The sequence below is a fragment of the Symphalangus syndactylus genome, chromosome 16, assembly GCF_028878055.3.
Source record: "Symphalangus syndactylus isolate Jambi chromosome 16, NHGRI_mSymSyn1-v2.1_pri, whole genome shotgun sequence".
Lineage (NCBI taxonomy): Eukaryota > Metazoa > Chordata > Mammalia > Primates > Hylobatidae > Symphalangus > Symphalangus syndactylus.
Window position 1 is genome coordinate 16,392,248 of NC_072438.2, and position 26,373 is coordinate 16,418,620.

At 44.0% G+C, this 26,373-nt stretch overlaps 1 protein-coding gene and 1 pseudogene across 6 annotated transcripts in view; one reads left to right on the plus strand and one right to left on the minus strand.

The window, feature by feature from the left end:
* The window catches only part of EVC2 (EvC ciliary complex subunit 2), a 145,887-nt gene that overhangs the window by 110,650 nt on the left and 8,864 nt on the right, over positions 1-26,373 (plus strand). For 5 of the 6 annotated variants that reach the window (XM_063619376.1, XM_055245654.2, XM_063619377.1 and 2 more), the window contains exons 17-19: positions 12,110-12,337; positions 20,677-20,891; positions 22,341-22,428. In XM_063619376.1, coding sequence (XP_063475446.1) covers positions 12,110-12,337; positions 20,677-20,891; positions 22,341-22,428 — 531 coding nt within the window. The remainder of the gene's footprint in view (positions 1-12,109; positions 12,338-20,676; positions 20,892-22,340; positions 22,429-26,373) is intronic. The other variant, XM_063619380.1, reaches the window with a different exon arrangement.
* On the minus strand, positions 24,542-25,024 carry LOC129464438 (cytochrome c oxidase subunit 5B, mitochondrial-like; annotated as a pseudogene).

The following is a 26,373-nucleotide window of genomic DNA, read 5'->3' on the forward strand; positions in this document are numbered from 1 at the left end:
TTGGTCTTTTGGTGCTTACCTCCATAACTCTAAATAGCATACTTGCTTTGCTACTTCTTGATTTCTATAATTTGGGATTATCTATTTCCTTTTCCTATCTATTTCCTTTATAAAAGGTGAGGATTTACTCTATTTTACTCTCTTCACTCAACCTGTACCACATATCCGCCCTTTCATTATCTTCCACTATAGTTAGGTCAGTATTTATGGCTTCTATGATTATAAGCATGTAAATGTTACCTACAGTTCAATCTTGTAGGAAACTAGAATCCTTTTTCTTTACTGTATAACTTTTTGTTTTTCCCGGAGTTAATATTGTCCTTTAGTTTCCTTAGGAAACTATTTTACTCTTTTTCTTCTCTAAACCTGGACCACATATCAGCTCTTTCCTCATCCCCCACCATAGTTAGATCAGTATTTATGGTTTCTGTGATTATAAGCACTTAAATATTATTCACAGTTGAATGTTGTAGAAAACTGGGATCCTTTTTCTCTACTTTATAACTTTTTGGTTTTCCTAGAGTTAATATTGTTCTTTAGTTTCCTTTTTGGTTACTTTTCTATGTATTTATCACCAATTTAATCCACTTCTTTTTCCTTTTTTTTTTTTAATTTAAGAGGCAAGATCTTGCTCTGTAGCTCAGGGTTGAGCGCAGTGGCACAATCATAGCTTACTGTAACCTTGAACTCCTGGGTGGTACAAGTGATTCTTCTGCCTCAGCCTCCAAGGTAGCTGGGATTACAGGCATGCACCACCCTAATTTTTAAAATTTTTCATAGAGACAGGTTTCTGACTACATTGCCCAGTCTGGTCTTGGACTCCTGGCCTCAAGCAATCCTTCTGCCTTGCCCTCCCAAAGTGCAGGGATTATAGGCATGAGCCACGATGCCCAGCTTTATTAATCCTCTTCTTGATAGTAGACCAAATACCCCTATCAGGACCATCACACATGTCATGTCTTCTGTTAGTCCCATCTTTCACAGCACATCTCTCTCTCTGCCTCTGATGTGCTCCAGTTGGAAATTGACCTCTGTGCCTCATGCACAGCTGCCATCTTGGGATCACACTATGAATTCCCTTCACCCCTCTTTCCTGGTTTCATCCTTGTTTTTAGTGAAACACATCTTTTGTTAGTTTCCTGGGAAAGGGCACATAAGAAACTTAGTATTTTGGAGTTTTTCAGATTTTTCCAGGACTGAAAATGTTTTTATTCTGCCCTCGTACTCAACTGATAGTTTGACCAATCTAGAATTCTGGGAAATTTTCCTGAATTTTATTAATGATTACATCTCCTATTCTCTAATTCGTCTTTTTAGAACTGTCAGGATTCCAGTGTTGACCTCTTGTCCTTTATTTCTTTCTTTTTTTCCTTTTTTTTTTACGATTTGTCTTTTTGCTTTACTTGCTGGGAGATAGCCTAAGTTTTATCTTATAAGCCTTTAATTGAGTTTTTCATTTATGTTTTCAATTTCTAATTCTTCATCGTCCCAATGCTGTCTTCCTAAAGAAAAAACATTCTCTTATTATTTTGAGGCTATCACTTGCTATATCTTTCTGATAATGTTAATGATTTTTTTTTAAATTCCTGCATGTTCACTCTTAACCTCCGTGTTCATTAGAGGCTTTCCCAGGTATGTGGTCATCTTCGGTGATCTGATGATATTTAAGAGTGGGATAATAAGAAACTGCCTTAAGGCTCTGAGCCTACAGCCAGGGCTTGTAGACTGTGGCCTTCACTCTGGTGGCTGGGCTGGGCCACTCTGTAGGGGAATCTCCAGTGTGAGTATCTTTAGATCTTTCATCAAGTCTTGTTGAATCTCCCAAAGAAGACCACTCCAAGTCTTTTGTCTAGATGGTAAAGGCCTGGCTGCCCAACATTTGGGAAGCCAAATGCAGGAAGAGAGCTGGGGTTTCAGTAGTCAGTATGTAAACTTTCACTAGGGCCCTCTGTTTTCAGATGTGCGTGAGTTTCCTTCCCTAAATTCAGAGACTTTTCCTGAGACTAAATCTCCAGTCATCTGCTGGGTGTAGGGAAGAGAGTGGCCTGCTGAGCAAAGGATGGGTGGGGGAATTCTGGGAGCCTGTTTCCTAATGAGATGTTTATCCTTTTCTTCTGTTTTAGCTCCATCTTTTACCTCCCACTTCTAGATGTATCTGATGACTACATTTTCTGAGACTTGGGAAGGTAGATTCTGCAGTATAAATTATGTTGCTTCTTGCTTACTCCATGGCTTACTTAGGATTCAGTTTTTTGGGATCTATATAGTTCTTTCCCAATCAGTCATCCAGTTTCTAACTTTCAAAATTTTATCACTGTTGTTTCCTCTCTCATTTCCCCCATATTTACCCTCTGCCTTAAAGAAAGCACTGGATGCATCTTAAAAATTCACTGTTCTTCACTAGGAATCTCCACTGTAAAGATTTTTTTATATTGTGCATGTACTTCATCATTAGAATTGAAGAAGCCTCTTTGAAATAGGGGGAAACACTCAATATGGCAAACCATTATTTTTATCTTTTTTGTGCAACTTGAAAGAAATCCGATTTAATAATGATGTGAAATAGTGAAAATAGTAAAGTGGTAATAATGATGACAGCTACTGTTTAGTAGGTACTCACTAGGCACCAGATACTATTTCCTTTTCACAGGAAAAACTGAGACTCAGAGAGGTTAAGCAACTTGCCTTGGTCACACAGCTAGTTCAGTGGTAAGTTTGTATGTAAGAGTTAATAGATCAACCTTAAAATACAACAAAGCAAAACTATGCCAAGTGATGTGAGGTGATGCCCCTCATTTCGTTGGGGAATTTGCAGTTTGATAATATAGATGATAGGGGTGGTAGAAGTATCTTTCTAGGCATATAAATTAATTTGTCTACGTCTAAAATTTAAGCACTAATGATGCTTATTTAGCAAGATAGTATTTCACTCAACAAATATTAACCCAATGGACCATCAGTGAATCTACTTGCCTCCTGATACAGTATGCCACAGGGAGTTTTAAACATTTCCCATCCTTTTACCTGCTCTGGGTATCTTGAACCCATTCAGCAGAACGTGGATTAAACTAACCTGCTTTTTAAGAGGACCAGCCACTAGAATGGGAATCTTCAAATGCACATTTATATTTCAGCAGTGTTTCTTTAGCCTTCTTCTCCCAATGTTTGGATGCAAGTTTCTTGATAATGTTACCAGCAGCAAATCTGTACGAATCTGTGGCAACTTTAATTCTTGCCTCCTAAGAAGAAAGAATTTAACCAAGGAGCATAAGACAGAAATAAACTGAGGCAAGTTTTCAAACAGGAGTAAATGTTTATTGAAGAGCTTTAGAGCAGGAAGAAAAGGAAGTAAAGCATACTTGAAAGAGGGGCAAGCAGGTGACTTGAGAGACCAACTGCACAGCTTAACCTTTGACTTGGGGTTTTATACATTGGCATACTTCTGGAGGGTTGCATCCTGTATTACTCCATTCTCACCCTACTATAAGGACATACCCGAGACTGAGTGATTTATAATGGAAAGAGGTTTCATTGATTCACAGTTCTGCAGGGCTGGGGAGACCTCAAGAAACTTACAATCCTGGCAGAAGCAGGAAGCAAACATATCCTTCTTCACATGGCAGCAGCAAGAAGTGCAGAGCAAAGAGAGAGAAAAATCCCTTATAAAACCATCAGATCTCATGAGAACTCACTCTCAGGAGAACAGCATGGAGGTAATCACCCCCATGATTCAGTTACCTCCTGTGACACGTGGGGATTATGAGAACTACAGTTCAAGATGAGATTTGGATGGGGACACAGCCAAACCATATCACATCCCTTCTCCCGTGATTCTTCCCTTGGGGTGGGCTGTTCACATGCACAATGACCTGCCAGCACTTGGGAGGAGCCACATATGCAGTGTTTTTACAGAAGTTGTGCACATGCTCACTTGAGGCGTTCTTCCTTACCAGTAGAATGTTCCTAGAAGATGATATACTAGTTATACTCTGCCATTTTGCCTCTTAGTGCACATGTGTGAGCCCACTTGCCCAGCACCTGAGTTCTTATCGGGAAGCTGCTGATCACCAGTTTCAGGTTTTTGCTATCTGTTGGGAGACTGCTGTTCCCTGGCACCAGCTGTAACCAATTATTATTTTAAAGAGGCAGTTAACAACCACTTGACCATCACCTGATGGCCACCTGACATTCCTGGTAGTTGGCGGGGCTCTCTCCTGCCCTGCTCATGTCTGACTAGTTACCTACTGTAACAATAAGACCTCTCTCAATGCCTCTCTTGCCACTGGAGGATGTTGCTAATGGCACCACTAGATTCTCCATCCCTTGGCCCACTTTTCTCCAAGGAGGGCATTTGTGATTGGTGGGATTAAAGAAGGAATGGGGCAGGCTCAGCTCAGCCCCCTCCTCTTTGGGAGCCAGCATTCCTGTAGGAAGCCCCTCTTACCTGTTTTTTAAGTGATGAATTTGGTAAGGAGGCCTACTCTTGGGGGATTGTGAATTTGTTTGGATACAGATGTGAGCCACATTCTCCAATCTAGTTTTCATCAATATGAAAGCTGACATTAGGTGCCTAGCTGGCTCACCCTTGCATCTAGTTGTATTTGTTTCCAAACTTGGGCAAGGAGAGGTGTGATTTATTAAACTCTTTAGAATCCCAATAACTCTCTGCTGGTTGACACAGGTAGACTTTACTATATGTTTAAAGGACATTATAATGCATAGAAGAAACTTTTCCTTTGAAATCCACATGTTGTCAGGGAAAAGTAGTAAGGAAGTTGTTTGAACTTCTTGTTTAAAGAGTATTTAGCAGCATATCATTTTGCAAATGAATTTGTATTAGTCTCAGTGGCTTGAATATTTAATGAAGCCTGTCATTAATACCTCATAGAAATGCAAATCTGTGTTGTTTCCCCGGATTTCTTCTAGACAAAGGATTAAAACCCTCTCTAGAGACACATTCTCATGGTGCTAGAACTAACAAACTTAAGCTTTCCAAAGAAGAAAAAAGAATTTTGGAGAAGCTTTTTTTTTCTTTTTAATTTCACTGTCCATGTTGTTCATATAGTATATACAAAAGGCTTTACACTTCACCCACATTTATGCATGCATTTACGTAAATAAATCTTGAGGTTTCCCTTACGACCATCTCATTCTGCCCTCTGCTCTGCACCTCTGCAGGGGTCTGGGTCTTATTGGACACTTGGACCACCACCCACTCACCCAAGAGGGGAAGATGGAGAGCACACAAAGATAACGTGAACACCTTAGCGCATGGCAGGCATGTAATAAAGAAGACTTCTGTCAGCTGAAGCATGATGAGGTTCATAAATTTGGAAAGGAGACCTTTATTTCTCATAATGGGTTGTAGCCTGCAGGGTGGCCATTCTGACAGGCTAGGAAGCATAGCCTCTGGCTAGAAGCTGAAAACAGGCACTTAGAGAAAGGGGCAAAGGGAACAGGAATTTATGCTAAATAGGGTGGCTTAATATACATATTTAATAAGCTATAGGAGGAGTCATGAATATTTATGAAAGGAGAAACATGCACCAGTGTCATTGAGCTTCATGGGTCCTGTGTCTCCACTCAAATCTCGTCTTGAATTGTAGCTTACATAATCCCCATGTGTGTCATTGGAGGGACCTGGTGAGAGGTAACTTAATCATGGGGGCAGTTACCCTCATGCTGTTCTCGTGATAGTGAGTGAGTTCTCATGAGATCTGATGGTTTTATAAGGGGCTTTTCCCCCTTTTGCTTGGTACTTCTTGCTGCTGCCATGTGAAGAAGGATGTGTTTGCTTCCCCTTCTGCCATGACTGTAAGTTTCCTGAAGGCTGGGGAGGCAACTAAATCTCTTTTCTTTATAAATTACTCACTTTATAGCAGCATAAATACGGACTAATACAGGTCCCATGTACAAAAAAATGGTGGCGCTAGCATGATCTAAGGGTGGTGTTTTCTACCTTCTGACATCAAAATGTGAAGAAGAGGACACTAAAACCCTCACTGAGCATCCTCCATAGACTGTCCAGAACCACTCTGGTCAGTGTGTGTTATCAGGAAGGAATGCTGGTTGGTTGCTTTGTCAAAACAGCAAAAAGGAGGGGCAGTGTCAGGCAGTTAGTTGATATCGGGGTGGAGTCTTTTGGAAGAGCTGGTTTCTGTTTAGCCTTTAGGGAAGAAAACCTAATGATGGTTAGTGAGGGAGGGGGTGTAGCAAGGTGTGTCCAACCTCCCATCCCATTATGGCTGGGAACTCAACTTCCAAGGTTTTTCTGGGGTCTCCTTGGCCAACAGGGTGCCCATTCAGTCAGTTAGGGGGCTTAGAATTTTATTTTTATTGATCACCTCTTACCCAATTCTTTCCATGCCTTGCCCATCACTCAACTTTTTCCTGTTCAGGGACATCCAGCTCTCTTGCCCTTCTCACTGTCTGAGGGGAAGCTTCTGCCTTCTTGTCCCTGACAGTTCAGGGCCTCTGCAGTATGGGTTCTTCTCCCCACCCCACCTTTACGGCTTCATCTCCCACTTTCCCTCTTAGCTTTTATCTAATTCAGCCTCACAAGTCTCTGTAGGGCCCCCTGCCTCAGTGCCTCTGGTCATGCTGTTCCTCTTCCTGAATGCCTGGATCCTTCAGTGTCTGCTTCAAATGCCAGTGTTGTCACGACCTTCCCTGACCCCTCCACCTTCTCTTTTCTCTAAACCACACAGCACCATATATGGACCTTCCTTATAGATCCCACCATATTTCACCTTCGGTAATAAGAGTATTAACACCAGCACCACCACCAAGGACAACAGCAGCAACATTTGTTAAACACTCCAATGTGTCAGGCACTGTTCTTAGCACTTAACAATATTAGATTATTTAATAATCAGAATAACCCTATGAGGGACTTCTGCTTCTGACCAAGATGGAATAAAAAGTATCAGAATTACCCCTCACCTAAAACAAAACAGACAAAATCTATGGAACAGTGATTCTCAGGATACTGGGCAGCAGTCAAAACTGATCCCTAAGAAATAAGAAATAAAGGAGTTCAGCCCTGTCATTGTCCCAGCCTACTGCCCTAAAAGGGTTTCCAGGCTGAGGCACAGCAAGAAGGAACCCAGCAGGTCTACTAGGGTAGACCCCTTGAGTAAAAGAGACAATGCTAAGCATTTGGGGAAGCCAAGTCAGCTAGATTTCACAGGACAGAATCCCAGAAAAGAAAGAGCTGCATAGAGAAGACTCCACAGGTGTCCACTGGGTCCCTTTGAGTATTCTGCTGAGACCTGCTTAGCACTTCCATGGAAGAAAATTGCTCAAAGCCAGGGGAAAGACCACCCAAAATACTTAGAGAAAAGAGTACCCAGCGTTCACACCAGGCTGGGGATAGTGACAGTTCCTTCCATCCAAACTAGAAAGCCTCAATTCAGAGGACATCAAATATAGTACTCAAAAAGGCCTTGCCTCGGCAGTGCAAATAATGAGCCCTATGCTGGTCCCACATAAAAGAGCTTAAAAACATAACCCAAAAGGTCAGCCTGTTTCCAAGTAGCTTAACTGCATCTCAGAACAAAGCTGAAGAATAATTATAGAAACACAAAACTATCCAGGACCCAATAAGGTAGAATTTACAATGTCTGTAGTTCAGTTAAAAAGTACCAGGCATGAAATGAACAGGAAAATACAACTCCTCATGAGGAGAAAAATCAATCAATTGAAACGAATCCAGATCTGACACAGATGTTAGGATTGACAGAGAATGGCATTAACCCATTTATGCCTAGTGTCCCACTATTGGAATGCTAAGCTTGTGGGAGTTATTTATATTGTACTGCTCAAGGGCATCACCAAGTTCTGATTTTTCACACACAAAAAATTGCAACCTCCAGCATAAATGGGGTAAAACAGTTATAATTGTGTTTCATGTGTTCCAAAAAGGTTAAGTATAGATATGGAAGATGTAAAAAGATATATATATATGTCTACATCTATATCACACATTTTTTTCTCTAGAAGTTTGATTTGCATACACACACACATATGTGTGTGTGTGTATGGGAATTAACAGCAGATTAGACATTGCAGAAAAAAAGTAGTTAGCTTGGAGATACAGCAATAGAAACTATCTAAAATGAAAACAGAGAAAAGTGAACAGAGTACCTGTGAACCAGGAGACAGCTTCAAGTGGCCTAATGTGTGGATAATTGGAATTCCTGGAGAAGAGGAGAGAAAAAGAAGGATGAAAACATATTGGAAGAATTAACGGCTAAAATTTTGCCTAATTTGATGACAACTATAAACTCACAGATTTAAGAAGCTCAGTGAATCCCAAGCATAAGAAACTTGAGGAAAATTTTTCCAAGGTACATCATAATCAAATTGCTCCAAACCATTGATAAAGAGAAAATCTTAAAAGCAACTAAAGGAGTAAGATACACTACAAAGCAAAGAGCAGGTTGACAGCCGATTTCTCATTTCAAATAATGCAAGTGAGAAGACCATGGAGCAATGTCTTCAAAACAAAAAGGAAAATCTGCCACCTAAAATTCTTTATTCAGAAAATATATCTTTCAAGAATGAAGATGAAATACATTTTTTTAGACTTAAAATGCTGAAAGTTTTCCTTACTAAGAGATTCATACTGCAAGAAATAGGAAATCAGGCAGAAGGATTTTCATAACAGATAGAAATCTAGAACTAAGGGAAGAGACCACCCCTCATATTGTCTTATGCCTAATTTCTACCTCCAAAGAAAGAAGAAGTAAAAAATAAAAGGCAGAAATGAAATCCACAAGCAGACAGCCCAGCGCCACACCCTGGGCCTGGTAGTTAAAGATTGACCCCTGACCTAATTAGTTATTTGCATAAAAAAGGCATTGTGAAGATTCCTGTCCTGTTCGGTTCCTTTCTAATTACCGGTGTATGCAGCCCCCAGTCATGTACCCCCTGCTTGCTTAATCAATCACGACCCTCTCACGCAGACCCCCTTAGAGCTGTGCACCCTTAAAAGGGACAGGAATTGCTCACTCAGGGAGCTCGGCTCTTGAGACAGGCATCTTGTCTATGCTCCTGGCCGAAAAAACCCCTTCCTTCTTTAACTCGGTGTCTGAGGGGTTTTGTCTGCAGCTCTTCCTGCTACAGAACCACACAAAAAAATGAGCAATGGGAATGGTAACTACATGGGTACTTATGTTAGATTCTCTTTGAATTTTAAAAATCTTCCAAAAATTGACTGATTGTACATCCAATGGAATATTATGCAGCCATAAAAAGGAAATGAAGTTTGCATACAACAGGTAGATGAACTTCGAAAACATTATGCGAAGTAAAAGAAGCCAGACACAAAAGGTTGTTATTCTGTAGTTCCATTTATATAACATATCCAGAATAAGGAAAATCATGGAAACAGAAGATTGGTAGTTGCCAAGGACTTGGGGGTGGGAAGACTGGGGAATAATTGCTTAAAAGGTATGGCATTTGCTTTTGCTTTAGGGATGGTGAAAATGTTCTCAGGCTAAATAGAGGTGGGGGCTACTCAATCCTAAATGTCACTTAATTATTGACTTTAAAGTAGTAAATTTTATGTTATGTGCATTTCACTTCAATACAAGAAAATTTTCAAGATTGACTTGTTTCAATGAAAATAATAACAAAGCAGTGTGACGTTTATAACGTATATACAATTAAATGTATGACAGAAATAGCACAAAGACCAGGAAGCACGAAATGGAAGTAAATTAGCATAACGTTTGTAAGCCAAAAGTATCTGAGACAGGTCTCAATCAATTTAGAAAGTTTATTTTGCCAAGGTTAAGGACACACACCCATGACACGACCTCAGGAGGTCTTCATGACGTGTGCCCAAGGTGGTTGGGGCACAGCTTGGTTTTATACATTTTAGGGAGGCATGAGACATCAATCAATACGTGTAAGATGTACGTTGGTTTGGTCCAGAAAAGTGGGACAACTTGAAGTGGGGGCTTCCAGATCATAGTTAGATTAAAAGATTTTCTGATTGGCGATTGGTTGAAAGAGTTATTGTCAATAGAAAGGAACATCTGGTGGGAATTGAACAATGAGAACTCATGGACACAGGAAGGGGAACATCACACTCTGGGGACTGTTGTGGGGTGGGGGGAGGGGGGAGGGACAGCATTAGGAGATACACCTAATGCTAAATGATGAGTTAATGGGTGCAGCAAAACAACATGGCACATGGATACGTATGTAACAAACCTGCACATTGTGCACATGTACCCTAAAACCTAAAGTATAATAAAAAAAAAAAAAAAGGGAACATCTGGGTTACACTAAGGGGGTTGTGGAGACCAAGGTTTTATCATGCAGATGAAGCCTTCAGGTAGCAGGCTTCAGAGAGAATAGATTGTAAATGTTTCTTACCAGACTTAAAGAGTCTGTTCTAACTGAAATTCCAAAAGGAAAGGAGGGTATAAGGAGGCATGTTCAGCTCCCCCTTGCCATCATGGCCTGAACTGGTTTTTCAGGTTGACTTTGGAATACCCTTGCTGAGAGGAGTGGTCCATTCAGATGGTTGAGCGGGGGGCTTAGAATTTTATTTTTGGTTCTTGTACTCCATGTGAAGTGATATATCAATTGAAGGTACTTGGGATAAGTCAAAGATGTGTACTATAAACCCTAAAGCAGCCACTAAAATAACAAAACAGAGCTATAGTTAGTAAAGCAACAAAGGGAGGGAAGGGGGAAGCATAAGAGATCCTCAACCCAGAAGAAGTTGGTAAAAGGTAAATCTCAAAATAATTATCTTCAGTCAAAACGGCTGGACAGGTCGGGTGCAGTGGTTCACGCCTGTAATCCCAGCACTTTGGGAAGCTGAGGCAGGTGGATCACTTGAGGCCAGGAGTTCAAGACCAGCCTGGGCAACATGGTGAAACCCCATCTCTACTAAAATTACAAAAATTAGCTGGGCGTGGTGGTGCATGCCTGTAATCCCAGCTACTCAGAAGGCTGAGGCAGGAAAATCACTTGAACCCAGGAGGCGAGGGTTGCAGTGAGCCGAGATTGCACCACTGCACTCCAGCTTGGGTGACAGAGCGAGACTGTGTCTTAAAAAAAACAAAACAAAACAAAACAAAAAAAACGCTAGATAAAAAAATAGGTACTGTATAATTCACTTATCAAAAAAAAGAACTCTAGAAAATGCAGACTTGTCAATTGTAACTGAAAGCACATCAGTGGTTGCTGAGTGGGGGGCAGGGGGTGGGATTACCAAGAACATGGATGTATTCACTACCCTGGTTGTAGCGATGGTTTCATAGGGGTAGAAATATGTCAAAATTTATCACATTGTATACTGTAAATTTGTGCAGGTTATTGTAAAGAAGTTATACCTCAATTAAGCTGTTCTGATAAAAAACAAACTAAACTCTGTGTGTTGGATGGTATTATTTTCTCCACTTTATAGATGAAGAAGCGTAGGCATGCAGAGCTTAGTGACTTGCCCAAGGTCAAGTAAACCCTGGGCACCTGGTTTGAAGCCTACATGGAACAAAACAAACATAGAGAAGTGAGACCGCTTCAGTGGGAACTATAACCCAAAGGACAAATAGTAGAATTTCAGGAAGGGAGGATGGGAAGACATTTCAGTCATCGCAAAGACCACGAACCACAGACACAAAGTGCATGGTGTGTACAGCACAGCACGCAGTTGGGAAGGGGAGTCCCAGTTGTGCATGTGTGAGTGGGGTAGGGGCAGAAGAACAGACCAGACCTGTCCAGGGGGACCTTGGCTGGGACTGGGGTGGGGAGCTCCTTGGATCCCATGCTAAGGAGTTGAACTTCCATCCTCTAGGACATGGAGAGGCTTAAAAGTGTTTTCAGAAGGAGAGCAATGGGCTCAGGTGACTCTTGAGGACGATACATATGGGATGAAGGATGGCTGGGCTCCCCAAGCCCCCTGGCGTCTTCATAAGCAGGGACAGTCTTGTCTGATATTGCTCCCTGCAGGTTCCCAGGGTGTCTCCATTGTAAACCTTTGGTGGTTCTCAGAATCCCAGGTCTGTGAGCTCTGAAAGGCTGTTTGTTCTCCTCCACCCTCCTCTACTCACTGCTCTCTGGGTTTGGGTCCATCCCTGTCCCCTCCCAGGTTCGAGGTGAATTGCTGCGGGAGAGAGTGCAGCGGCTGGAGGCACAGGAGGGAGGCTTTGCACGGTCGCTTGTTGCTCTGCAGTTCCAGAAGGCGGCCCGGGTGACCGAGACCCTTTCGGCCTACACCGCCCTCCTCAGCATCCAGGACTTGCTCCTGGAAGAGCTCAGTGCATCTGAGATGCTGACCAAGTCGGCCTGCACACAGATCCTGGAGTCGCACAGCCGGGTGAGTGCAGGCGCTGGGAAGGAGAGGGGGACAGAGCTGGTTCTTTCTGGTACCTACCTCTGCATCTTCCCCTGTGGAATAGGCTGCAACCCCTGTCCTGTCTGTGCTGCGGGATTGTGGTGAGGATTAAATGAAGTGACTTATTGGAGAGTACTTTGCACTCTCTCAACCAAAGATGGCTCTATTTCATTGCTCTGAGAAGTAACCCTTTTGGATTTTAACATCTCTGAAACTTGGCAGGTGCCATGGTTTCATTGGCAGTATTGTTTCTTTCATTGTGCTAGGGAGGACAACAGTGTATCTTCCAATTAGCAGCATCCTAGATGCAACAATGTATTGGGTTATTTATTATTTTAAAAATTCTAATTATTAGCATTATCGCAACATGCCACATTCTTTCCAAAATGTGAGAGGTATATCCGTAAAACAAAAGCTATGATAATAACTGTTTTGGTGACTAATTTTAGGTCTTTTATGTGTAGATTTTAGAATTTCATTTATTATCTATTATTATCATAATTACTTATAATAAGGAAAAAAACCCTCACATTTATTGAAACCCTGGTATGGGGAGGGAAGCACTCCTAAGTTGTGAATAGACATGCTCTCACTTCAGTGTTAATGATTCTTTACTTAGTTATACTTATAAAGACAGGAGAATCGCTTGAACCCAGGAGGTGGAGGTTGCAGGGAGCTGAGATCACGCCACTACACTCCAGCCTGGGTGAGACAGAGCGAGACTCCCTCTCAAAAAAAAAAAAGTATGTTTCTTCTGAAATATAGCATAAACAAAATAAAAAACAAAACTACCATAGAATTGATAAAGTGAAGAGATTTTTTTGAAAAAAGTCTTATAAAATATACAAACCCTTGGCAAGAGTAACCATTAAAAAATATAAAAGACAATAATATTAAGAGTATAAAAAGCAACATGACTATAGATGCAGTAGAGTTTTTTAAAATAAGTGAATGTTATGAAACAACTTTATACAGATGAATTCAAAAACTGAAATGAATTCAAAACCTAGAAAAATGCAAATCACCAAAATTGGCTTAAGTAGAAAAAAAGTCTGTATAACCCTGTTGCCATGAAAGAAATTGATTCAGTACTTTAAAATCTTCCAAACCCACACAAAAGACACCCAACTCCAGTAGTTTTGTAGATGAGCATTGCCAAAGTTTAAAGTATTTTGCCAATCTCATATATGAATTTTTCCTGGTGTTAGAAAAATAGGGAGTATTCCTCAACTTATTTTATCATGCTAGATAACTTTAACACCAAAACCAGACATGAACAGTACCAGAAAGAACAATTATACTTCAATCTTGCATGTGAACATAGATGTACCATTTGAAAACAAAATAGCAGAATACAGCCATCTATAAAAAATTAATACATTATGGACAGGTTGGGTTTATTCTAGGAATATAAGGTTGGTTTAACGTTAAAACATCCATTTCCAAAATTCACCTGATTAACAAATTAAAGGGGAGTGACTCGTGATCATTTTAGTATATAGAGAATAAGTCTTTATATTAATCTGTTCTTGCATTGCTATAAAGAAATACCCTGAGACTGGGTAATTTATAAAGGAAAGAGGTTTAATTGGCTCATGGTTCCACAGGCTATACAGGAAGCATGATGCATCTGCCCAGCTTCTTGGGAGGACTCAGGAAACTTACAATCATGGTAGAAGGTGAAGGGGAAGCAGGCATGTCTTATGTAGCCAGAGCAGGAGGAAGAGAAATAGGAGGAGGTGCCACACACTTTTAAACAACCAGATCTCATAGTAACTCCATCACGAGAACAGCACCGAAGGGATCGTGCTAAACGATTCATGAAGGACCCCCGTGATCCAGTCACCTCCCACCAGGCTCCACCTGCAACACTGGGGATTACAATTCGACATGAGATGTAGTCCCACCCAAATACCATGTTCTTCTCACATTTCGAAATACAATCTTGCCTTCCCAACAGTCCCCCAGAGTCTTAACTCATTCCAGCATTAACTCAAAAGTCCAAAGTCTCATCTGAGACAATTATAAGTCCATTCCACCTATGAGCCTATAAATTAAAAAACAAGTTAGTTACTTCCAGTGATGCAATGGAGCCACAGGCATTGGGTAAATATTCCTGTTCCAAAAGGGAGAAATTGGCCAAAAGAAAGGGGCTATAGGCCCCATCGGGGCAAGTCTGAAATGCAGGATGGTAGTCATCAAATCTTAAAGCTCCAAAACAATCTCCTTTGACTCCATGTCTCATATTCAGAACATGCTGGTCCAAGGGATGGGCTCCCAAAGCCTTGGGCAGCTCAGCCCCTGTGACTTCGCAGGATTCAGCCCCAACAGCTGCTCTCAAGGGCTGGTGTTGAGTGCCTGCAGTATTTCTAGGCACCAGATAAAAGCTGTCAGTGGATCTACCATTCCAGAGTCTAGAGGATAGTGCCCCGCTTATCACAGCTCTGCTAGGCAGTGTCCCAATGGGGACTCTGTGTGGGGGCTCCAACCCCACATTTCCCCTCCACACTGCTCTAGTAGAGGTTCTCCATGAGGGCTCTGCCCCAGCAGAAGGCTTCTGCCTGGACATTGTGGCTTTTCCATATATCCTCTGAAATCTAGGCAGAGGCTCCCAAGACCCAACTCTTTCATTCTGTGCACCTGCAGGCTTAACACCACATGGAAGCTGCCAAGGCTTACAGTTTGCATCTTCTGAGCAGTGGTCCAAGCTGTACCTGGGGTCCTTTGAGCTGAGGCTGGATGCAGGGAGCAGAGTCCCAAGGCTGCACAGGGCAGTGGGGCACTGGGCCTGGCCCAGGAAACCATTCTTCCCTCCTAGACCTCTGGGGCTGTGATTAAACGGCTGCCGTGAAGTTCTCTGAAAAGCCTTCTTTTTCCCATTCTCTTGTCTATGGTAGGCTGCAAAGTTTCCACACTTTTACACTCTGCTTTCCTTTTAAATATAAGGTCCAGTTTCAGGTCATTTCTTTGCTCACACATATGAGCATAGGTTGTTAGAAGCAGCCAAGTCACATCTTGAATGCTTTGCTGCTTAGATATTTCTTCCACCAGATACCCTAAATCATTACTCTCAAATTAAAAATTCCACAGATCTCTAGAGTAGGGGCACAATGCCACCAGTCTGTTTGCTAAAGCATGGCAAAAGTGACCTTTACTCCAGTTCCCAATGAGTTCCTCACTCCATCTGAGACCTCCTCAGCCTAGAATTCATTGTCCATATCACAATCAGCATTTTGGTCATGTAACAAGTCTCTAGGAAGTTCCAGACTTTCCCTCATCTTTCTGTATTCTTCTGAGCCCTCCACACTCTTCCAGTCTCCTTTGGTTACCCAATTCCAAGGCTGCTTTCACATTTTCAAGTATTGTTGTAGCAATGTCCACTCCTCAGTACCAATTTTCTGTATTAGTCTGTTCTCACATTGCTATAAAGAAATACCTGAGACTAGGTAATTTGTAAGGAAAGGAGATTTAATTGGCTCATGATTCTGCAGGCTGTACAGGAAGCATGATGCATCTGCTCAGCTTCTGTGGAAACCTCAGGAAACTTACAATTATGGCAGAAGGCAGAGGGAAAGGAGGTACATCTTACTTGGCTGGAGCAAAAGGAAGAGAGAGTGGAGGAGGTGCTACACAGTTTTAAACAACCAGATCTCACTATAACTCACTCACTATCATAAGAACGGCACCAAAGGGATGGCACTAAACCATTCATGAAGGATCCACCCCGATGATCCAATCACCTTCCAGCAGGCCTCACCTCCAACACTGGGGATTACAATTCAACATGAGATTTAAGTGGGGACACAAATCCAAACCATATCAGTCTTTAATTGAATTTAACACCCATTCAAGATAAAATTCCGTAGCAAATTAATAATAGGAGGAAACCTCCACAGAGTACTTAGCCAAAGCCCACAGCAAGTATTACACTCGAGGTGATTAACATGGAGGCGGATCACTGCCCTGAATTCCAGATGGAGGAAATAGAGCCTGCAGAGGGAAGAGCAGGTCCAAGGTCATTTAGTGAGTTAGGGGCAGAGTGAGACACCAGGAACATTTAGCCTCCAGCGCATGATTCATCTGCTCATCCTAAGTGCCCAAGAAACACCCTCAGTACAGCCCTGAAACACATAGTTCTGCTTTTTACTTGAGACCACACTGATTTCTATTAGTATAATAATTGGAGAGTACAACACTTACATTTTCGATTTTATCCTAAAACTCTTTTGAGTAACTCCTACCTCCAGTTTGTTTAGAACAGAGAGTTAATGTGTCCTGAGTTGGGAACAGCTGATAAATCAGATGGTGCCTTATTGTTAAATGAGTGGTAAGGCAATGCATATGATACACTCTTACTTGAGTTTGCATTTGAAATGAAGACAAGCCTGTTGTTTTGTTCCAGATATTAGACTTGCATTCTGCAATTTGCTCATTCTGTGTAAACCACTTTCCTATTGGGAATGGGCTTTTAGGCTGTTAAACATTCAGGAGAATTAAAAAAGCATGAAATAGAATGCTTTGGAAGAAATTACTCCTAAGAAAACTGTGTCAAGTGTACCTCATCTGATGAAAGATTTAGGCTCATTTTGCAAAATTGGAACATATGCAAGGCTTAGTTGGATCAGAAGGCCAAGTGACAATGATAGGCAAATTTATATGGGATGGACTTACTCCTAACAGATAATGTGACCCCAAACAAATGGTACCCACTGTATTTGCATTTCAGTTTAAATTGCTGTGTGTTTACTTTCCTGAGCCTCACTTGGCATCTTCTTCTTCTTCTTCTTTGTTTATTGTTTTGAGACAGAGTCACTGTCACCCAGGCTGGTGTGCAGAGGTGTGATCTTAGCTCACTGCAACCTTCACCTCCTGGGTTCAATTGATTGTCCTCCCCCAGCCTCCCGAGTAGCTGGGACTATAGGCATGCACCATCATGCCCAGCTAATTTTGTATTTTTGGTAGAGACAAGGCTTCACCATGTTGGCCAGGCTGGTCTCGAACTCCTGACCTCAAGTGATCTTCCCACCTTGGCCTCCCAAAGTGCTGGGGTTACAGGGGTGAGCCACCACGCCCAGCCTCAGCATCTTCTGATCTTCCCTCTGCCTTTCTCCCCATGGACCACTGGCCACCATCTGTTGATTCTGCCTGGGCTTTCTCCTTTCCACCTTTGGCTGCCCAGCTTCGTTAGTCTGATGTATCTAGACCAGAACAACAGAAATAACCTTGATATTAGCCAGCATCAATGGAGCTCTCATTATGTCCAAAGCCGTGGGCTAAGTGTTTAAACCTCATGTCCATCTCATGACGTTTTCATACCCATTCTACAGATGAAAGAGCTGAGGCTTAGGAAGTTTAAGTCATTTCACCAAGGTCCCACAGCTGAAAAGCAGGCTTTAAACCTGCCTCCAAAGCCCATGCTCCTGTCCTAACCTCAATTTCTGCCTACCTTCCTTTCTCCCTACTCCAGTTACCCCCCTGCACGGTGGCCAAGGCGATGTTTCTGAAAAATAAAAGTGATGATTCACAGCCCCATCCCCAGCTCTACATTTAAAAATCCCACCTTTCACTGCTCCCTCTCTCAGATCCTGCATTTTAGCCCCTGGACCTTCTTGCTGCCCCCTAAGCATTGGAGACACATTCAGGCATGTGTCCCTTTGAAGGACCTCTGCCTAGAATGCTTCTGCTCTACCTCCTTGCAAACTCCTATCCATATTTTACGACAAACCCAAATGTTATTTCCTCTGTGAAGCCATCCTTGATTCCCCCTGGCAGAGCTGGTCTTTTCCAGCTCCCGTAACCCTCCATCCCAAAGCAGATGATGGATTTCCCATCTCTGCAACTGTTGACGTGAGTCTCTCCCTCAATAGACAGTGAGTTTTCATGTCTCGTTCATCGCTGAATCCCCCAATCCATCTATTATCTCTCTTTCCCCGTTTCTGTGTCTTTTTTCCCCTCCTTCCCTTTTCCCTCCCTCCATCCACACTTCCATCCATCCATCATCAACATCTATATATCTATTCATTCATTCAGCAGATACCTGTGGAGTGATTACTGGGGCATTAGAGCTGAGTGATGGGACCCAGAGTCAGAGACACCTGAAATCACCCCTGACTCTGCCTCTTGCCCAGCTCTGTGATTTCAGGAGATTTCATTATACTGTCTTGCCTCAGTTACCTTATATATAAAATTAGATGATGAAAAATTCCTATCTTGTGTTATTTTGTGAAGATTAAACAAACTAATTCATGTAACTTTTATAATCTGCTGATACATCTGGCACCATATTGGCATTCAGTAAATGCCAGCTGCTGTCATCCCATCATCATCATCATTGTTATTATTGTTGCTGTTTCTTCTTCCATGAGCCATGCACTGTGCTGACTGCTGGGGAGAGAGGAGAACATGTCAGCGATGCTCCTGAGTCCCTGCCCTCAGCATTTAAAATCCGGCGAGGAAATCAGCTATAAGGGAAGACAATTCCAGAACCAAGTTTCAGATTCCAGTTGTGCCAGGTGGCAGGCAGGTGTAAGGGTGCAGGGGTTTGGGGACACCATCAGCAGATTATAAACCGTGGGACACATTTCCACCTTATATTCCATTCCTAACCAGGGCTCTCCTGGTGCTTGAAAAGCTCTGTGTGTTCCACTGTTCCTCTGGTGACACAGACAGGCTCAGGTGTGAGCCTCCCTTCTCCTCAAGGTGGGCTGGGGCTGGCATCTGGGTAGAAGTGGGGTCTCTGCCTCCAGCTCCTGGCCATGCTGACAGTATGACGGCACACACTGCTGGAACTCCACTGGGCTGTGTTTCCTTGTGGGTGCTGCAGCGAGAGGGATGGTCATAGTTCCACATCTCAGCATGCTGGGAGCCCTGTTCCGGAGTTCTCGAAGGCTCAGCACCCAAATGCTTGGGTGGGATAGAAGGTTCTCCATGCTATGGCCTCCATGCTACAGAGAGATGCAGTCTATCTCTGGCGGATTTTCTTCTGCCATGGTTCTTGAATAGTGTTTCAGAGTCTTTAGGGGGCTTTGAGACCCTTTTGGGTGTTTGATGCAAGCTTTGACCTCTTTGCAGAAAATTAGACCATTTTGTACCTATTTAGAAGGATCAAGGACCACCCTCCCATGGTGAAGTCCAACCAAGGCCTCTTAGGATTTAACACCCTGTCCACCTTCCAGTCCTAATTATAGTACTGACCAATCTGGTAAATACTGAGTTAAATGTGCCTGCATTCAGGAGAATGGCGTGAACCCGGGAGGCGGAGCTTGCAGTGAGCTGAGATTGCGCCACTGCACTCCAGCCTGGGTGACAGAGCGAGACTCCGTCTCAAAAAAAAAAAAAAAAAAAAAAAAAATGTGCCTGCATTCTCCAAGGCCTGGGGCCCTCCTGCCTCCCCCCACCACCCACCTAAGCAGGCTGTAGACAGTTTCTTGTGTGAGATTATCTAATCCATCTAATCCTGGTGGCCCGAGAATGCAGATTACTTCTGTTTGGCCAAGGAGAGACAGTGCAGCCTAGTGGTTAAGAATACAATTTCAGAGCCAGCTAGCCTGGCTTGAAATTCAGGATCTGCCACTCAATAGTTACATCATCTGACAAATTAATTTAACTCTGTCTGCCTCAGTTTCTGTACCTATAAAGCAAGAGAACTAAGAGTATGTATTCTGAAGCATTGTTGTAAGGGTTCAGTGAGATTCATGTATGAAAAGTACACAGAGCAGTGCCCGGCACCCTGACGGTACTGGCGGTGTTTGCCATAGTTGCTGTGTTCCAGCCTGGCTTTCGTCCATGCTGGGTGCATGCAGATACCCCACCATCTGCAGTGACAGGTGCCAGCCGCCAGGCACTTTGCAGGCAGGGAGAAGGAGACACAGCCCTGCCCTCAAAGAGCTCACACTCTAGCAGAAAGGCACAGGACAGTGATTTCAGGTGACAGAAAACGGAGTGCATGCAAGGAGTAGTGAGTGGACACATGAGGAGAGGGCATCTGCGTCTCCCAAGGAACTCAGGGATCCTTTCGCTGAGGAGCCCTGCACCAAGGAGGTTCTTCTTAAGCCGAGGGGTGAAAGAAGACTGGGGATTGGTCAGGCAGACAGAGAAAGGCACTGCAGGTGGAGGGAACGGCCTATGTGGAGGCATGGAGGTGACACAGGGGTGAGAGATCGTGGTGCACTCACATTGCACCATGTGGCACAGCTGGATGGGGAACCAGGCAAGACAGCGTCATGCCAGGCTCGTAGCAAGACACCCAGGAGGTCAGATTTTGTCCTCCACCCCACCCACCTTGTGCAGTGGGGCTTACCCTCTGCTCCCTCCTTGTGTAGGAGCTCCAGGAGCTGGAGAGGAAGCTCGAGGACCAGCTGGCGCAGCAGGAGGCGGCCCAGCAGCAGCAGGCCCTGGCAAGCTGGCAGCAGTGGGTGGCCGATGGTCCCGGGATTCTGAACGAACCTGGGGAGGTGGATTCTGAAAGGCAGGTCTCTACTGTCCTGCAGCAAGCCCTGAGCAAGAGCCAGACATTACTGGAGCAACATCAACAGAGGTATGCTGTGTGCCCCATAGCACTCAAAAATATTAGTCCCCAGCAGGCCTGGAGAACCTGGCATCTCCAACTCAGCCCAACTGCACCCACCTGGGCTCTCACCCTCTTGCCTAAGGTGTCATCCCATTGCTCCAATACGAGCTGCTGGCTTTGTAGCGTACTCTTTCTTCCCTGATGCCCTTCTTTTCTACATTTAATATCATTGAAGTTTTACCAAACGTAATATTTTTAAACTTTTTATTTTGAAATATAGACTCACAAGAAGTTGCAAAGATAGTAGGGAGAGTGCCATGTACCCTTCCCCCAGCTTTCCTTCTTGGTAACATCTGACATAATAATGATGCGTGAATTGACATTGTCACAAGACGGTGAACTAGACTACAGGCCTTATTGCAGTTTCACCATAAGCATAGTATTTTATATCCTGCTTTTGTAAAATTATAAAACAGACAGACCCCCAGTCTTTTCGTTGTTGTTGTTCTTTACATTGTTTTTCAATTCACATTAGGCACTTAGCCTTGGCTGTGGCATTAAGAATCCTTGGAAAAACACAATTTTTAACAGCTTCATACTTTTCCACTGTGAATAAAAGATGGACATGGAAAGGATTGGTGGCAAAGTCTATACACAGTGTGGTTAATTTTTGCAAACACACGCACACACTAATTGGAAGGAAATAGACCAAATTTCAGTGGATGTGATTTCTGGGCACTGAGATTACAGATGACTTTTTTCATCCTATCACGATCTTCTGTGTAAATGCATCAAAGTGCAGTTCTGTCCCATTGAAATAATTGTGAGGGTGCCCCATCTGCGTGGTTGGAGGGAAATGCTCAAAGGCATTGGCTTGATTTAACCTGGGATTTTAGGGCATATAGTATTCATATGTCCTGGAGGAGATGGCTTCTGATCAAACTTTTGATTTGAGTTGCACCTGCAGAAGGTTTGGGGTGTATTAGCCAGGAAGAGCATGAGGCTGATCCACAAAGCCGACTTGAATTAGCTAAGGCATGTGTTAAGCAGACCCCCTCGTGTGGGCGTCAGGAAGCCTCATGTGAAAAGGTGTCATCCTTTGGTTCTGGGTTTGCATCAATCCAAGGGCACATGTGGGTGTAGACCCCAGATCTTGGTCTTCTTGGTCATCACCGTGAGGATTGGTGCAGAGTTTTCAAAGCAGCATCACAGAGATCACCCTGTAAAGCCATAGGAAAGTCTCCTTGTAGCTCTCATGAAACTTTTCACTTCGAGGAGCCTCCTTCCTAGGGAACCCTCCTTGACATGTTATTTGCAAAGTAGCCTAGGCAAGAAAAGGAAGGCCGTCTCTTTCTATGGACATATTTTTAAAATCATGTGGCTTAGATGTGTGCTTCTTTGTTATTTAAATAACTAGATCTCATAGTATCACTTTATAACAAAAGTGAACTCACGTGTATTTTATTTTCACTCCAGTTTGAGAGAGGAGCAACAGAACAGTGTCGTGCTAGAAGACTTGTTGGAAAACATGGAGGCAGACACCTTCGCGACCCTGTGCAGCCAGGTGAGAAGGTACTGGCCGGGTCTGAGGCCGCCCCTTGCCAGCACGTCACTTCATCTTTTTCTCAGAATCCACATTTCCTCACCTCCAGGATGGTGATGAAAAGCCAGCCTTGGAACCTGCAGAGCAGATGTGTGCAAAGCCTCTAGCATGGGCCCAGCACACAGAGGACGCTCAATCAGTGCTAATGGCGGCAACTGCAACCGTAATCACATGTGCCCCAGTCGACGTCTTTTCTGTGATTCGGCAGGCACCCAAATATTCTCCTTCTTCTCAATCTTTAACTAAGTTTAATATACAAAAAGTAGGTTCTACCAGGAACAAAGTGGGTAAGAGAAAACTGGGCCAGAGCCATCAATCAGTGATACTGCACCCCACACTACACCTCTCTGAGTTGAGATCAGCCAACCTTTCTCATCCTTGGCCAGAGTTGCAGACTCACCTCCCTTCCTGATACAGAGCCCTGAGGCTGTGCACGGAGCCTTATGCAGTCATGTACCTGACCGTCTGCTACCGATCGGGTTTTATACGCATCCTGCGATGGGCTTCCTGTGCTTCTGGTGTCTGTAAGTAGCAGGAAATATAACTTCAGACAGTGGTAAATGCGAGCCACATGACTCCAGAGAGGTGCTTGCTGATGCAGTGACATCAGGGTCATGTTCTGCGATTCTTTCCACAGTTCCTTCTCACAGTTCCAGCTGCCATAACTTTCAGAGCAAGGAGGGAAGAGGTCAAAGAACTGCCACCATGTCTGTTCTTTCTCATCAAGGAAGCAAATGCCCCCAAGTCCCTGCAGCAGATTCCCCTTGCAACCTGAGAGCTGGCCTGTGGGCCCTGCTAGCTGCAGGGGAGGTGCGAGTCACTTTGCCTCCCCGCCTCTAAGAAGGGAGTCAACAGGAAGGAGGGGTTAGGGCGCTTTTAGATGTCCAGCCGGCTGCATCCACAGGCACACCCAGCTTCCCGAATGAATTCGTTTCCTATCACTGCTGTCACAAATGACCACAAACAGCAGCTTATCACAGCTACAGACTTACCTTAAAGTTCTGTAGGTCTGAAATCCAACATGGGTTTCTCCAGGCTAAAATCAAGGTGTTGGCAGATTTGCCTGCCTTTCAGAAGCTTTAGGGGGAGAATCTGTTTCCTGCTCACTTAAGTAATTGGCAGGGTTTGGCCCATGGTGGTTGTAGGACTGAGGTCCTTGTTTCTTCGCTGGCTGCCAGCCGGGGGATATTCCTGGCTTCCAGTGACAACTACATTCCTTGACTCATGGCCTCCTTTCTTCATCTTCAAAGCCAGCAAAATTGCATCTCTCTGGCCCTTCTTCCGTCCTCGTCACATCTCTCTCTGACCTAACACAGCAGGAAAGGTCTCTACTTCTAAGGACCCACGTGGTGATTATGTTGGAACCACCTGGCTAATCTAAGATAACCACTTTCCCACACTGTCTCAAGGCCCCTGACCTTACTCCCACTTGCAAAGTACCCTTCGCCTTGTAAGGTGACATCTACACAGGTCCCAGGATGGGACCATGGACATTTTGGGGAGGGGTCATTATTCTCTTGACTGTACCAAACAAGGTGCCACTGTTAGCACTGGAGTGACAGTGTCCAAACAGGGCAGGGGAGGAGCTGGTGCTTCCTGAATACCTGCCATGCCTGTTATTCATTTAATCCTTGCAGAAAGATGGGAAACAGGCAGTATTATCCTGTTTTATGAATAAAGGGACTGAGGGACAGAGAGGTGGTGAGGGCATGAGGGCCCACCACTGCTCATGGGGGGCTTGGGATTCAGCCCAGCTTGGTGCTGCACAGACTCTGCTCTTCCTGACCAGCTCTAAAGGGTCTGAAGCAGATGACCACCCCGGCCTGTGTCTCTGCGTAACTGAGCCATCTCCCACTCTCAACTTTGATTCCCCCACCTTTTCCTTTGTTACTTTGAGACTTCACAGAAAGCCAGTGTCACCAGCGGAATTTCACCCAGGTTCATTTCTAGACTGTGGGCCCTTTTAAATTGTGAACTCTATATGCATCTCAGTCTGTTTCTGCTGCTACACAAAATTCCTAGACTAGATAATTTATAAAGAATAGAATTTTTTTTTTTTTTTTTTTTTTTTTTTTTTTTTTTATGGGAGAAGGAGCCAATGCAATGGCTAGTCTTTACTGGAAAGAAGAAACTTTATAGCACATTTCGAGTAATTGAGTGCAGGTGCTTAGTGTGCCAGCTGCTGGGGCACCAGCTTGTAATGGGCTCCACAGTGGGGGCATCGCTGGGCCTCGCCTTTGTGCAGCCAAAACCAGACGACGCTGGTATTGTCCTCTTCACAGATGCAGCCTACTATTCTCTTGTTGGAGATGGAGGGGACTAAATTAGGGTCTTCCCTGGTGCCGGAAGCTCCCTTTGGGGCCAGTATATTGTATGGGTCCAGTCCCTTCCTTGCAGCCAGCATGACCTCCCTCTCCAACCCAGTCGCCTGCTTTTCATCAGTGGGAACACCACCTCCAGATGCCATGGAGCGCACTGTGGCTGCGCCACTGGGGCCGCGAGCCCTCAGGGCCTACGTGGCCTGTGCTCCAGCTCTGCGAAGTAACCTTGAAGCCATTGCGTCTGCGACTCAAGAATAGAAATTCTTTATCAATTTTCTCATAATTCTGGAGGCTGGGAAGTCTGAGATGAAGGTACCTGCAGATGCAGTGTCTGGTGAGAACTGCGCTCTGCTTCCAAGATCGTGCCTTGTTGCTGCATCCTCTGGAGGACAGGAAAGTTGTGTCCTTATGTGGCAGAGGGGATGGGAAGGCAAAAAGGGCTAAGCTAGTTCCCTGGAGCCCTTTTATAAGACACTAATCCCATTCTTGAGGGCAGAGCCCTCATGACCTCATCACCTTCAGAAGGCCCCCCTTCCTAACAGTGGCATTTGTGGTTAAGTTTCAACATGAGTTTTGGAAGAGACATGAGTTATGTTCAGACAATAGCACTCTGCCGAAGAATTGGCTCTATGCGGAATAAGTACTGCCAGACCAGAAGCTCTGGGCAGCAGGGACCAGGTAGGCTTGTTGTTTTTCTCTGTCCCCAACTTGGTGCTTTGTATAGTCTGCCCAATAATATCTATTCAGCTGAATTTCTTTCTTCCCAACTCCTGTGTATTAATAAGAGTCCTCCAGAGAAACAGAACTGATAGGATGCGTCTCTGTAGAGAAAGAGATCTATTGAAGGAATTGGCTCCCGTGATTGTGGAAGCTGGTGAGTCCAAATTTTGCAGGGTTGGCCTCCAGGCTGGAGACTCAGGAAGGAGTTGCAGTTCGAATCCTAAGGCCATCTGCTGAAAGGATTATCTTCTGCTCAGGACTGGTCAGCCTTCTTGTTCTCTCCAGGCCTTCAGCTGATGGCTGAGGCCAGCCACATTATGGCAGGCCATCGACTTCCCTCAGAGTCCACTAATTTACATGTTAATCTCATCCCAAAACACCCCCACAGAAACAACAAGAGGAATGCTTAACTGAATATCTGGGCACAGTGGCCCAGCCAAATGGACACATAAAATGAACCAGCACATCCAGTCTGGAGGAAGCCCCATATTTTGCCATTTTCTTTTTGTACCAGAGAAAAGAATCATCAGGGAAGCTCAGTCCTCCATTTCTCTCTTTGTCCTTCCTCCTCTTGCTGCTCCTTCATCCTGTGGAGAGGAGCAGGGAGGAAGTGGGAGAGAGGCTGTCCACTGGCCACTCCGGGCCTCTCTGTCACTCTCCTCTGCCTAGAGAGCTGTGTCCCTGTGTTGCTTTATGGTCCGTTTCTTTACATTTGTTTTTATATTTTAATTGGGGAACAGGTGGTTTTTGGTTACATGGATAAGTTCTTCATTGGTGATTTCTGAGATTTTGGTGCACCCACCACCTGAGCAGTGTACATTGTACCAATGTATAGTCTTTTCTTTTTTTTTTTTTTTTTTTTTTG